The sequence below is a fragment of the Nasonia vitripennis genome, chromosome 4 (genome assembly GCF_009193385.2).
Source record: "Nasonia vitripennis strain AsymCx chromosome 4, Nvit_psr_1.1, whole genome shotgun sequence".
Classification (NCBI taxonomy): Eukaryota; Metazoa; Arthropoda; class Insecta; order Hymenoptera; family Pteromalidae; genus Nasonia; species Nasonia vitripennis.
The window spans coordinates 1213026-1226434 of NC_045760.1; the positions used below are offsets into that span (position 1 = coordinate 1213026).

The following is a 13409-nucleotide window of genomic DNA, read 5'->3' on the forward strand; positions in this document are numbered from 1 at the left end:
GTGTACACCTGCAGCGGGGAGATGAGATAACAATAAATATCGATTTCACGTTCGTCGCGCGCGGTAAGCAAATTACCCCGAGAGAGCTGACATAATCCAGTTGGATTCATCAGCGGAGAGACTTGACGGGCGAGTGGAATAACGCGATTTCCAGCCAATCTGTTTATAACCTTCGAGGAAAGGACTCCTCTCTATTTTTAAGCGGACAATCGAGTCGAGTTCTGCAAAAATCGGACAATAAAGGAACAACAGAGATTCGAGCCCGAATTTCGCGGTCTCTCTGGAGCACATAATGCTGCTGGAGTCTCGAGTAAACAGGAGTGGAAAGGAAATTGTCGAAACAACGGTCTCCGTCGGAGAGGAAAGGTTAAATTCGTTTCTTAATCAAGCCCGCGGCGAAGAGTGGCGGGCTCGTTTGTAGCCGAGAGAGGGCGGTTAAAATTTTACCGAAAATATACATTATTCACGCGCGGTGCGTGGGTGTGGCCGCCGCGGCTGTTGAAGCTAATCTACCTACCTAGCTTCTTAGCGAGATGGATGTGCTCTCCCCCCCCCCCCCCGCCCCTTTCTCTTACCGCCGCTGGTGTACTTACTCGCGGCAGAGATGCGAATTTCTTTTGAGAGGGCCCGGAAATAAAAGAACACTGCTCTGCGCCGGGAAAGTTTCTGTAAATACACTCTCGGCGCGCACGGACAGAGAGATATAAGTAGCTTTTCTCCTCGGCCAGATATAGCGGGGATTAACTTTTTAATACGAGCCGGAGTTTAGACAATTATTTAGACACACGAGATATACGGATTAAAAAAAGGGAGGAATTTAGCGGGGGCGTGCGAGCTCTTTCGCCCTCTGTCCCTCGCTGCTTTATTGAAAGCGGTAAATCTTGACGCTGCGATCCCCATCCGCCCTTTCTCTCTCTCTCTCTCTCTCTCTCTCTCTACCCTCTAAACTCGTCTCTCCGCCGGATTATTGCTCTTCTTTCCAGCGATACGAGCTCGGCTTTAATAAAACAGCGCAGAACGTGTACGCGAGAATCACGGAAAAGCAACGTATTCGCGAGCCCTCGGGGTCTATCTCTCTATCTAATCCCACTCTACCAATAGGGTATACTACACAATAGGGAGCGAGGGTCAAGCGCGCCGGCCGAGTCTGTCCATTATGTCGAAACTTTGCTCGCCGGCAACAACTAGTCGCGCGAAGCTGCATATCGGTATTATAGCTTACACAAGGGAGTATACGGCGGCGGGCATTAATTCACTTCTCGCTCGAATTCGAATCTGCATAATCGATTTATCTACCTCGCCGTTCCGTTTATGCAATTTGCGCGGGGGAAAAATTGCCTCCATCGTTCATCTCTCCCCCTTCCGCAGTCGACTGCGCTGTGTTTTCCGTGGAAAATCCGCGAGAGACGAACGAACGCGCATTTGTCCGCGTACAGCTCGTTTCTCGCCGAGATAGCTGCAGAGGCGCGAGAGATGTGTAGCGGTACCGCGGGAAATTGAGCTGTTATATCAACAGGTTAACCAGATCGGAACAACGAGCGGCTACCGACGCGCTCGGGCTCCTGACACCGATTCCTTCCCTGCGCTAGCGCCCGTATATCCATCTCGCCTAATCCGAGCCGCGCAAACGCAGCGTATAACGCGGCGCATCGTTAGTGGCTCATCGACTGACAGTGGCGCGCGATGCCTGCAGCGTATCCATCCGGCATCGGCGCGATTACAGATTTCCCGTTGGTTATGCCCGACGATGAAGCCGGCTGTAACGCTTATGCGCCCATCGGCCGGTCTACCGCGAAATTTCGTAACGACCTACCCTTTGTCTCTTTTTCGACGTCCGATCGATCGCCGGGCTATTTTTGCGCATCCAAGCTCCATCGCATACGCGATATCTCGGCTCTCGCTCGGCCAAAAACAACAGCGGGCCGCAGCCGAACGGCAAAAAGGTCCTCGATTAGCGGAGGGTCGCGGTTGATTAAAAAAAAAAAACACGAGAGTCGTAAATTCATTTAGCGGCCGTCCGTACACGTGGGCGTAAAAAATTCGGCCCGATTTGTATTCCCTGGGAATTTGTACTGCGGAGGGTAAAACTCGCCGTCGCCAGTGCGGCGCACACGTGCGCTCACGTGCCTCGCACCGCTGGCGCTATAAGTCAGACTGGCTGTGCGCTACTGCTTTTCAGCAAACACGAGAGCGGCTGCAGTCGTGAATAAACATCCATTATTTGGAATCACCGGCGACTGCACCGCGCGTTCCTCCCTCACTCTGTTTGCCGACCCGTCGAGTGTGTATGCGTGTACGTTTTTCGCGCCTCGCGCGAGTGGGCGTCCGATCGTTTGGAGTTTTTTGATCCGACCCTTGGCTCGTTAATGTTCAACCGAGAGAGCGGCGCTGGAAATTGGGAGACGGAAAGCTGTCGGAGGAGGAGAAAAGAAGCTTTCGCTTAGCTCGGGTATCAGGAATGTTAACGTATGGTTCAGCTGAAAAAAAAAAACTCGCAGATATACTCTCCTGCCAGTCCATTAACTTTTCAGCGAGCCGCTCGCTCTTTTTTTTTCTCACGCTCCGACACTTTTCGCGCGGCTGACCCCCTACTCTCCTCTTCCCAATTATCCTCGCGAAGATTGATGACGACTCCGCGGCCCTTTTTACGCCATGTCCGAATCTCGACTTTGACGTGTAAGCGGACTTTATTCGGAATCAAAAGGGAGATCGTGTGTCGATCGCCTTTCAATTATCAATGCGGCACACTCACCTGAAATTCGAAACTATCGGCGCAGCCTGAATCCGGCGCGTGGTTTCTCCAAATTCAAAACCTCCGCTTCTTCCAACTGTCTGTATCCGTGTTGCGTATCACAAGAAAAATCCTCTTCCTCCGACAACTCGAAGGGCCGCGCACTCGATTGTAAAAGAAACAACGAAGCACTGGTTAATCGTAAAAATCCGCGGGTATAAACTCTCGGAGTCGCGCAAACGTAGGCGCAGAGAGAGAGGGAGAGAGAGATGTACAGTTCGCGTGGAACGAAGCTCGGCGGAACACTGAAGCGACCTGTTTCCCGAGCGCCGGCTGCAGAGTATACGACAGCGCCGCGGAGGGAGTGAGAGAGAGAGAGAGAGAGAGAGAGAGTGCGCAGGAGGAGGAGATATCCGAACGCGCGCGCGAACTACTGCCGCATGACCCCCTTCCGCGCAGAAGCAGTGCCGGCAACGACGACGGTTATAACGTACATACACACATCGAACGGAGACGTGCTAAGAGACCGTATACTCTTCTTCTTCTTCTTCTTCTTCTTCTTCTTCTTCTTTTTCCCCTCTGACGAGCTGCGCGAATTTGCGAACGCTCGTCAAAAATTAAGCTTCACTTAGGAAATTAAATTTTCCAAAGTTCGAATATATACGCGGGAGCGCCGGCGCTGCTTTAGGGACAATAATGCAGGATAAAAGTAATTTGCATAGAAATTTCAATCAGCGCGGAACTAGTGCGCGCGGACGAATAAATTAGTCGGCTAAATTCGGGAAATTGGCCGGGCGCGCGAGCTTTGTTATGAAAAATACCGGCCGCTAGTTGAAGCGCGCGTAATGGCGCACAATTGAATCAGAAAATTTCGAATTCAATCATAGCTCTCTGCTGCACACAGTAGGGGAATCGTAAAAATTTTACATCGAGCATTCCGCGTTTATTGAAACATGACTCACGTAGGAATTTATGCACCATATATACATACTCGGCCGAGTTATACGCGGCCTCCTTACATATGTGAATCACATATACGCGGCGAGTTTGTACGAGTTGCATAAGAATCGCGAGGAGCTAGAAGAATCAGAGATCGAAACTCCGCTCGCGTACGCGTATTCCGATGCGTGAGGATTTGTCCCTCGTAACGTATATATACATAACTTTCCTCGATAAATTGGCCGGCCGCGATTGTTTGGCGTTGTAATTAGAAGGAAAAAACGATAAAACGCGAGCCATTTGACCCAATTCGAGCGCGAGTTCGATTAAACCCGCGAGGATCGTCGAGACGACGACAAGTTCCCCCGTTTTCATCGACGGACGAGCCGCTTAATTAGCGAGGCGTTCCAGAGTCATATTCGCAACGCGTATACGGCTCGTCGCGCGAGTAATCTCTTTAAAACAAAAGGCCCTCGTCGACACTGATACGCGTAGCTTTATCGGCGATCGATTTTTAAAAATAATCGCTATTCCCCCGCGCGACGAGACGAGTGTTCATTGTTCGAGATTTCCCTTTTTTCATCCCTGATTCGCCGGCTATTGAACTGAATTATTTCTCGCTTTTCCGCATCCTCGGTTTATTGTACTCGAAAAACGAACGAGAGCATTATTTCAACAAATAGAAAATTAATAATTCTAGAAAGTCGAGCGAGCCCGCAGCACTTTCTCTCCCCGACGCTATAAATGTTTAAGACACGCAGCAATAATTTAAAATTGCGCCTTTCCGGCGGCCAACTCGAAAAGAAGGGGCGAAAACAGCGAAAATGATCTCGTACACAAAGGGCCGCGATAAAGAAGAAGACGGCGGCGGCGGCGGCGGCGGCGGCGAGCGGTTCAACAGGTCGATCCGCGAGCAGCGCATTCCTAGGCGCCTCGGGGCGCGGATCTCTTCGATCTCGACTGGCACGCGAGCGAGCGAGAGAGGCCCCAGTGACCGACATTCCCGTTTCCATTCTTCCTGATCCTCCTTCGCCGGATGCTGCGGCTTACGGATGCTATGCGCTGTGTGTATATATATATATATATATATATATATATATATATATATATATATATATATATATATATATATATATATATATATATATATATATATATATATATATATATATATATATATATATATATATATATATATACATATACGCGAGCGCGCGAGTCGGATTATTCCAGCGACGGCGCTTACTTATTTCAACTCGCTTACCTCAGCGACGCCCCTCTCCTTTTTCCGCTCGGCGAGAGGCGCGATTGACTCGCTGCTGTACGGTTAGACGTGCGCCGCGGCCTTTCTTTTTTTCTCTCTTACTCGCTCGCTCGCCGTCTATAAGTAGTGGCTATATTACTCCGCTACTGGCGCGATCTCTTCCAGATTATGCGCTTCTGAAGGCTCGCGTCTATAAGAACAAATCGAATTTTCGAGCCGCGGCAGCGCGCTTAATGCAGCCCCAAAAATCGCCGGCAGCGAGCTGGTTAGCGGCTAATGACTCTGCATGTTATACGAGTTCGATGTATACACACCGCGCGCAGATGTTGGTAACCACTTTGGTGTTGGGAACTTGGCCGGCGCCGAGCGACTTAATTTGCTTGGCCGGCGCGCGGCCTATATTTAAAAGTTTCGCGCGTTGTATGAAAAATAAGAGAAAAAGTTTGAATTTCCCGCGCTCGCAGCAAAAAAAAAAAAAAAAAAAGGCGATATTCGTTCGCGAGCGCGACGAGAAGTAGGTTAGAGCCGAATATCTCGGAGTTAGACGCTTTCCGAAATTTCGGAAAATCCGTAGCTCCTGCAATTACGAGCGACAATAACTCGGCGAGAAGCAAGATTCCCTCCGGCAGATTTCAATTAAGATATTTCCCAGTTGCGCAGTGAATTTATTCCCCCCCCCCCCCCCTCTCTCTCACTATCTGCAGCATTCGCTCGTCAACGATCGAATTAATTAGAGGAGAAAATAATAATCCAAAGGCGGTGTTTGTTCGGAAATAAGAAAATCTCCTCTGCCGCATCGAGTCGCACAAAGCCACTTACTTAGCGATTCGCTCGTCGTCGTCGTCGTCGTTGGCGAGCGACATAAGTAATCCAATTAGAATCGAGAGAGCCGAGAGCAGCGACACATTGCTCCTGAGGATTAGTCGGCTCGACTGCTCCTCTCGCGCGCGCGCGATCGATAAACAATAATTCTCCAGCTCTCGCTTATATAGCTGCATCTCCGCCCCGGGCTAGCTACGGGGATTCGGTTAGGTGTGGAGCAGCAGCAGCAGCAGCAGCAAAAGTAATCAGCGTTAATTGCTGTTAGGGTATATCGAAAATTTCACGGCTGGCGAGTACCCGAGGCCGGAAGTCGCCGAGAGATAGCTGCCCTTTGCCGAATTGCCGGAAGCCCGGCGAGTTGGCGCCGCATTGTGCTCTCCCCGCGCATCCTATATATACGTATATACACAGGAGGCAGGAACGGCCGCGCGGCTCTTGTCTTTTATGCGCGCGTATAACGGTAAACTTCTCATCCGCATTGTCCGAGAGGCTCTCGCGTATACATATATACACACGTGTTGCGTGTGATAGAGATGCGTGCAGGCGCCGTGACCGCGCGGCTGCAGCCGAGGTTGCATTATGCAGGCGGCCCCGTCATTACTTGGCTCGACGAGGGAAAAACGGCAGATTCCTCCAGGCCGGAACGACGCTTCCGCGTGTTGTTGGCCGTTGTGTCATCGGCGCGCGCACATGCCGCATGTATATTCTAAAGCCTCGGCAAAATCCCTCGTAAAACTCGGCCCGAATTTCCACAAGGGAAGGACGAAATGTACAAGGCTGTGTGTGGCGCTTGAGCGTGCATGTTTTCGAAATTTCGCATACGCCACCGCCGCCGCTGGGCCATTCGTATAAATTGAGTATAGCGCGAGAGCTCAGAGGGAGAGTCTCTCTCTCTCTCTGCAGTCGTGTTTTGGCTCTTGCTCCGAGTCTCTAGCTTTTTGCAAACTAGGGCAAGCGGAAACGCGCTTACTCCGCCGTCTCCCTCTCTCATCTCTCCTCTCTTACACATCGCGAAGAATAATATGCATCGTGCCGCGGGCGGACTCGTGGATTACATAAGTATTATTCCCTCGTAATGGAAAGTTTTCGGCTGCCGCTGCTTTTTTCACCGCGTCTCAAAGGCGCGTGAAAAATCGTAACGCTAAACAGCCGACGGACATTAATCACTCGAACATGTGCCGCGCGTAAACACGCGGGATATAATAGAGGACGTATGACGTACACGCGTGCGCGAATGTATGCAGCACGAGGGAAAAAGCTATAACGCTACGTCAGCCGACATGATTAAGCGGTGGGGAAAGTTTAATGGATATCCTCCGCAGGATTCGCGAGCGCGTCCTCGCTGGCTTCAAAAGTTCCCGCCGAATTTAAAATAAATTATTATGCGCGCGCGCGCGTTATCTCTCCAGCTCGCGGGTCTGAGTGTCTCTGCGGTGTTTTTGCCGCTGATTGATCCCGTGGTTTTTGTTACAAGCCGCTGAGAGCTGGGCGCTTGGCCATATTGATTTTGCAATATTTCACTTTTAACGCTGCAGTGTAGCGAGAGCCGTCGTTTTATCAAAAGTTAATCAATTCAGGGAAGAGCTCGGAAAAATTTCACGGCTGTCGTTAATTTTAGAGCGGGTAAAAGGCGTATATAGGTATAGCTGCAGCGCGGCCGTTAAACTTTCACGCACCTATATTCGGCAGCTTAAATATTCATATTTGTACAGGGCGCGTAATGCTTTTTCAATGCGCATTTGCATACGTTCGTATACTGAAAAATGTCTGCATACACACTGCGTTTAATACGTAGTACACTAGTAATGTGCGGGAGTATAAAGATAAAAGGAAAAAGCATCGGCAATTACCAGCCACTTATGTAAAAATCGCTCGACTCGAGCGCAGCGTCGAAGAGAGAGAGAGAGAGATATAACAAAGGGACTTGTATCTCCCAACGCGCCGTCTATTCCAGCTCTATTCACCCACGTATAATACACACGCGCACAGCGAAGCCTCACCTCATTAGTATTTCCATCATACAAGGCGCCATTATATCTCCCGGCTGCATTGGTATTCACATTTTCGTCTCTCGCAGCGGCTCTCATCCCGACTCGGGCCTGGACCCTCCGTATCCAGCTCTGTTTACAAGCAAAATGCACAGGCCGCGAGGTCCATCTCCGGGGACGAGGGGGCGATTCGCGAGACGAGCAATTACACCGGAGAAAAAGCGGGAGCGGCATTTGCACGCGCACGAGAACAACAGGCGGAGCGTCTTAGATACGGCCCTGCGCGAGCCTCGGCGGTGAGAGCCGCTGTTTGAACACCTGAATACTTAATAAACGGATAAAAGCGAGCATCAATAATGACGCTCTCTCTCTCTCTCTCTCTCGGCCGCGCGTTTAATCTACATTTTTCCGATGACAAATATTCCCTAGTCGGAGAAGACGCCTCGAGCCGAGCGCATGGGGTCGAGACGCCTGGCTCAGCTCTCGTCGATTTCGATACGCACACGCAAGCTGTGCCGTGCATAGTTTTTCCTTTTCCTCGCAGTAGCCGCTTCGCGCGAGCCGCCGGTTCGGGCCCTGGAACGCGATCGCCCGAGCCCCGAGCGTTCCATATGTTAAAGGCCGATTCGTTTAATCTACCAACTATTTTCGAGTGCTGCCCGCATCAGAGGCGGGCTCGATCCGACGATGGGAAGCAGGAATTCCGAGGATTACCAGAACGCCGGCTTCTCCAATAAAACCGAGGTAATTATATCGAGAGAGCAAACTTTGCCTCTCCCCCTTAAAAACAAGGCTTCGCAACAACGTAATGCGCAGTCGGATAACGAAAGCAACGAGGAGCGCTACCCCCAATCGCCGGTGCTGCTGGACCTCGACGAGAACTCGAAGCAGCAACAGCAGCAGCGGCAACGGCTGCAGCTCCGGGAAACAGGCGACTACAACGGCGTTCAGCACACGGCGGCAGGTTGTTCACTCGTACGATTAATTTTATTGGGAAATCGAGCTCTATGCGATAACGCGCGCGTACATACGTTACGTTTCAGAGCTGACGGAGGAGGAGTTGGCGATCCGTAGGCAGAATTTGAGGAAGCGATGGCAGGACGCCGCGGCATTCGAACGACGCTCGCTGCAGCAGGGCGATCAGGTGCTGGCGATCCGAGTGCCGGAGCCGGAGCTCCTCGGCTCGCAGTCCAGCGGCGTCAAGGCCCGCGAGCCTTCCCAGACCGAGAAGGGTTTGTACTATGCGCTTATTTCGTTCTCCCTCGCTCTAGAGAGATTTCAGCGGGCCGCAGCTCATCTGGGCGTGCAGTCTGCCGCTCGTCTTCAGCGCGACGTTGTGCATGTAGGCGGCCCGCAGACTCTCGTCGCCCTTGATCAGTATCCTCCGGGTGAGCAGGGCCTCCTCGTCGGTCCTCGATCGGAAAAGCGCGGCCAGACCCGCGCTCCTCTGCTGGGAATCCCTCTTGAGCGGTCTCGGCTCCGAGGCGACGTCGACGCGTTTACTGGCGGGCGAGAGCAGCTGGAAAAAGTCGGCGAAGATTCGCTTCAGCCAAGCCGCCGACTGCCGCCTGCTCTTGCTCTCCTGAGGCCCCGGCGGAGATGCTTGCCGCTGATCGTCTTGCTGCTCCTGCAACAGCGGCGCTGGACTCGTGGCCGCTTCCCTATCGCTCGGCCTGTCCGTCTGGGTGAAGGAGGAGACTTCTCGGCGAGCGAGGCTATCGGGCAAGTCGAGCTCCGACACTTGGCTCTCGCGAGTTCGCCGGCTCTGCAGCAGCAGGGACGCCTGGGAGTCCGTGTAGCTGATCACGGCCATTTCGATCGACGGCTGATTTATGTCCAGCTTTGACGGGGGATTTGCCCTCTTCCTCTTCTTCGATGCCGGCGCACCGAGGCCGGATTTGCTCGTCGGCGGCGACGCGTTCTCCGATGGGAAGATCCGCAGACACGTCATTTTCTTGCGGGCGTGCGGCAGCGGCTGCCGGAAGTAATGCAGCTCGTTCAATCTCGTGCCTTGTTTTTCGGGATGGGAAATTTTGTTAGATTCGACGCGACCCTCGCCTGAGAGGCGAGCTATTCGACTGACCTTTTCGACTCCTCTTCATGTTTGCTCCCGTTCGGGTTTGCTCATCGTTTATTTTTTTGAATTTTCTCTCGGTTTATTTCTTTCCAGCTTTGACCGCGACGGCTCACTTTTGAATTTCGAGGCGCAGAGGTTAGACGCGCTCTTCTTTTTTTCCGCCTCTCTCAGCTGCGTCAAGTAGTAAGACTCGGCTGCGATCAGCCCGCGTCCTCGCGCTGAAATAACACTGCTGTAATGATTCTTTCAGACTACAAGAAGTCCGCCTGCGACAGGGAGCGCACCCGTATGCGCGACATGAACCGCGCGTTCGAGCTGCTCCGCTCGAAGCTGCCCATCTGCAAGCCGCCCGGCAAGAAGCTCTCGAAGATCGAGTCGCTGCGCCACGCCATCACCTACATCCGACACCTGCAGAGCCTGCTGGAGCCCCAGTACGGCTACGGGCCGGCGCCGAGCTCGGCACCGCCACCGCCGCCCCCGACCTACTTCGCCGCGCCGACGGGGCCTTACGCGGAGGTGCAGCGGGCCCCCCGGTGGGACGCCTACGCCTACTACAGGTACGACTACCACGCGCCAGCCTTCGCCGGCCTGCCGCCCATCGGAGTGCCCGGGAGGGCCGCGCTTCTCGACCACGAGCACCCGGAGCAGCGGCACCAGCAGTTCGCTTACGAGCCGAGACCGTAGCTGGCTTAATATTATGACTTTGGAGCTGTATTTTTACAAGAGAGCGTTTTGTATATTTATTGTGTAATGTAATTTTTGTATGCTGCGCGCACACGAGAGCAATAAAACACTTTGTCGATATGTACATACGTAGAGAGAGAGAGAGAGAGAGAGATACACGCGGTGAACTAGTTCTCGCCGCAGCCCTTCCCGGAATGTCACTCAACGCCTCGGAAATAGCTCGACTCGAATCCCCGAGGAAGAGCGCGTGCAGCCGCGCATGCATATACTGTGTGTATGCACATAGGTATATATATAGGGTGACGGTATACTCGCTTGGAATTGTAAATTGCGCCGCGAGGAGGGAGATGCAGCAAGCGCAATCGCGAGACTTTGACGTCCCATTGGACAGGGGAATTCGAAAATTCAACGAGATAGCTCACTTTGCGGGTGTGAAAATAAGAGCAGCTGTTCGTTAAAAAAATTAAACTTTATTATTGCAATCATCATTCTTTCTCAGTATATAATATCGAGTTTTTAATCGTTCAGTATTCGTCTGTTTGCGTTATGTTAGTAAAAAATATATTACGCATCAAGAGTTCCTAGTCAAAGATCGTCACAATGGTTCATCCCATACACACGCGAGTTATAGTAGGCTCTCTCTTTTGATTAACAATAGTTCCACGCATTGCCCACTCTTATAAAATGATTTCTAACAGTTTCCTAATTATATATAAAAATATAATTTATATTGCTATTAGATCTCTTCGTTTTTTTCTTCATGTTCAATAGACTCATGCTGATAAATTATTATAGTAGAAATTTATGTACAAATAGCAAAATATAACAATATATTATTATTAAATAACTATACTATTTTGAACTACTGGAGTAATATTTGGAGGGACTGTGGTCGGATATATATGTACAGGTAGATCCCAGACTTTCGTCTCGACTTCTATGGTGGATGGTGCCTGCCAACTCGTGGTATTCTCGTTGGGGAATTCGATGGGCTTCACAGTCGTCACGAATTCAAAGTGCAGTCGCCACTTCAGAGTGACCAGCTCGGTATTGAAGTCCGGGGTTATGTGAAAGGGGATTGGCAACATGAGGTGAGTGTACAAGAAGCCAATGACGACCTCGTGGTGCTTATTGTAGCTGCTCAAAGCAGTTCCAGACTTTCCTCTCTTATAGTCTTCGGCTATGTGCTCCTCCGATTGCAGAGTCACGGAAACTTGAGTGCACGACACGGTTGCGTTAGAAAAGTCAAACGTCCCGACTATGTCCTCGCCCAGCTTGTAGGAATTTTTGAAAAGGCAAAACCTTACCACCCGACCCCGCTCGTTTGTAATGTTATAAAAGTTAGGGCTACGCCTTGCCGTTATGTTCTATAAATATTTTTAAAATTCCACTTAAAGTCCAGATATCTCTTTCATGGCAATTACATAGATCTATAGCAAGAACTTACCTGAAGTGTCTGCATTGCAAGTTCTATCGGTGTCTCTTTTTGTGTTTCTATGAACGTATTGTTAGGGCTCAATTCTACGCTGTCGCTGCTGCCGGCTCCGTCAGGTAACTCTGAAAAAATGTACCCTTTTAGAGGAGATTTTGGCTTGTTTCATAATTATCTCGATTTCAAGTGTCCCAAACCTTTTAAAGACAATACTCGGAAAGGTATCCTTAACAATTTAATCTGTGAATTGACACGCTGAGTACCTATGGTTATCTTATATGAATATTTAACAGCTTGTCCTCGGTATGAGGGAGGTGAGTGATTTGGAATGGTTTCTTTATATACAACTGAAAATATCAAAGATATGAGTGAGGAACATTGCCCAATTGTATCAAAACTTGACTTAATGAAATTCCACTCACAAGATTTGCTCTCTCCAGGGGACAGCTTCAAGTCACAGAACAAAATTTTAGGTTTTGTATTGAGTACAGCATGTCCGTTATCACTCGAAGATGGAGCAAACGTTGTATCTGCAAATGCAAAAATTACTTAGAAAACAGAGTAGGGAGATAGATTGAGCTATTTATCAAGGGGAATGTACCAGTATTAACAACAGCAGGAGTAACATCTGCTTTGATTTTATTACCAAGAATCAGTTTTTCATTTATCGAACATTGGCAATGGATTTGGGCGCTGGCCCAGGCAAGATTTTCAAATAAATCACTGCAAGCAAGAGAAATACAGATTGTAAATATTTGCAGTATATACAGAGGTATCGAAATTTTAAATTGAAAATATGCAAGAAATTCGCACCTGTTACTCTGAGCCTTTTCCAGAGTCGGACTCGCTGGATAGCTAAATGTGACCATGCACTCGATAACTTCGCTGGTAAAGAACGTGGATCCATTGAGCAATTTTGCAGTGATGTCAATCATCTCGACATAAGCAATACTAAATAAAGACTATTCGAACGATCGGACTTTTTCATCAAATAATCAAAAACAAGTCCATTGCTTAAAATACGAGATTACGTTCCACATAACCTCCGCGAGTCCAAAGAGGATAGTGCTAGAATTGTAACAAAGTAGGTCGTGAAAATAATGAAAAAATGAAAGATGATCAAAATGCCGAGTCAATCGTCGCTCGTTTACCCCTCGACATCGATTAATCAGCTTTAAACGAGAATGTTTAAGCTTCGAAAAGCTCTGACGTCTACTCTCTTCTCTCTTTCCGTCCACTCTGTCATGAATTCTGTGAAATGCTACGCCTACAGTAGCCTACTGTCTACAATGCATTCCGTTCCGTTGCGTTGCGCCGTGTGTTCTTGTTCTGCACAGAACAGAAACGTTGTTTCCAATCTATTGTTATAGCCCATGTCCGTACTATTTCATTTCAAAATTTTGTCAACAAAGAGGCAGCTGAAAATAGTGAAAATAAATCGAAAAGAACTCTTCATGGCCATTTAAAGCAAA

The 13409-nt window shown here is 49.8% G+C and overlaps 3 protein-coding genes across 7 annotated transcripts in view; 1 reads left to right on the forward strand and 2 right to left on the reverse strand.

The window, feature by feature from the left end:
• Nucleotides 1-12061, reverse strand: part of LOC100123104 (kielin/chordin-like protein) — a 38949-nt gene extending 26888 nt beyond the window's left edge. The window contains exon 1 of one of the 2 annotated variants that reach the window (XM_031928494.1): nucleotides 11953-12061. The gene's annotated coding sequence lies outside the window, so the exon portion shown is untranslated. Of the gene's footprint in view, nucleotides 1-2752; nucleotides 3058-11952 lie in introns of those variants that run through there. The other variant, XM_001606662.5, reaches the window with a different exon arrangement.
• On the forward strand, nucleotides 8153-11089 carry LOC103316961 (achaete-scute complex protein T8). 4 transcript variants are annotated; one of them, XM_032599922.1, is made up of 4 exons: nucleotides 8155-8488; nucleotides 8561-8708; nucleotides 8788-8976; nucleotides 10072-11089. In XM_032599922.1, the coding sequence occupies exons 1-4, from the start codon at nucleotides 8432-8434 to the stop codon at nucleotides 10503-10505; spliced, it is 828 nt and encodes a 275-aa protein (XP_032455813.1). In that variant the 5' UTR covers nucleotides 8155-8431; the 3' UTR covers nucleotides 10506-11089. The 4 variants fall into 4 exon arrangements, with proteins under 4 accessions (XP_016840883.2, XP_032455813.1, XP_031784364.1 ...); XM_016985394.3 differs by having other exon boundaries at nucleotides 8153-8708; XM_031928505.1 differs by lacking the exon at nucleotides 10072-11089 and having other exon boundaries at nucleotides 8177-8488; nucleotides 8788-9775.
• Nucleotides 11345-12872, reverse strand: LOC100123072 (RAB6A-GEF complex partner protein 2). Its single transcript, XM_031929432.1, has 6 exons — nucleotides 12751-12872; nucleotides 12539-12660; nucleotides 12360-12467; nucleotides 12135-12284; nucleotides 11953-12062; nucleotides 11345-11872 (listed from the first exon to the last, which is right to left on the reverse strand). The coding sequence occupies exons 1-6, from the start codon at nucleotides 12870-12872 to the stop codon at nucleotides 11345-11347; spliced, it is 1140 nt and encodes a 379-aa protein (XP_031785292.1).
• Nucleotides 12873-13409: the final 537 nt, after the last annotated feature.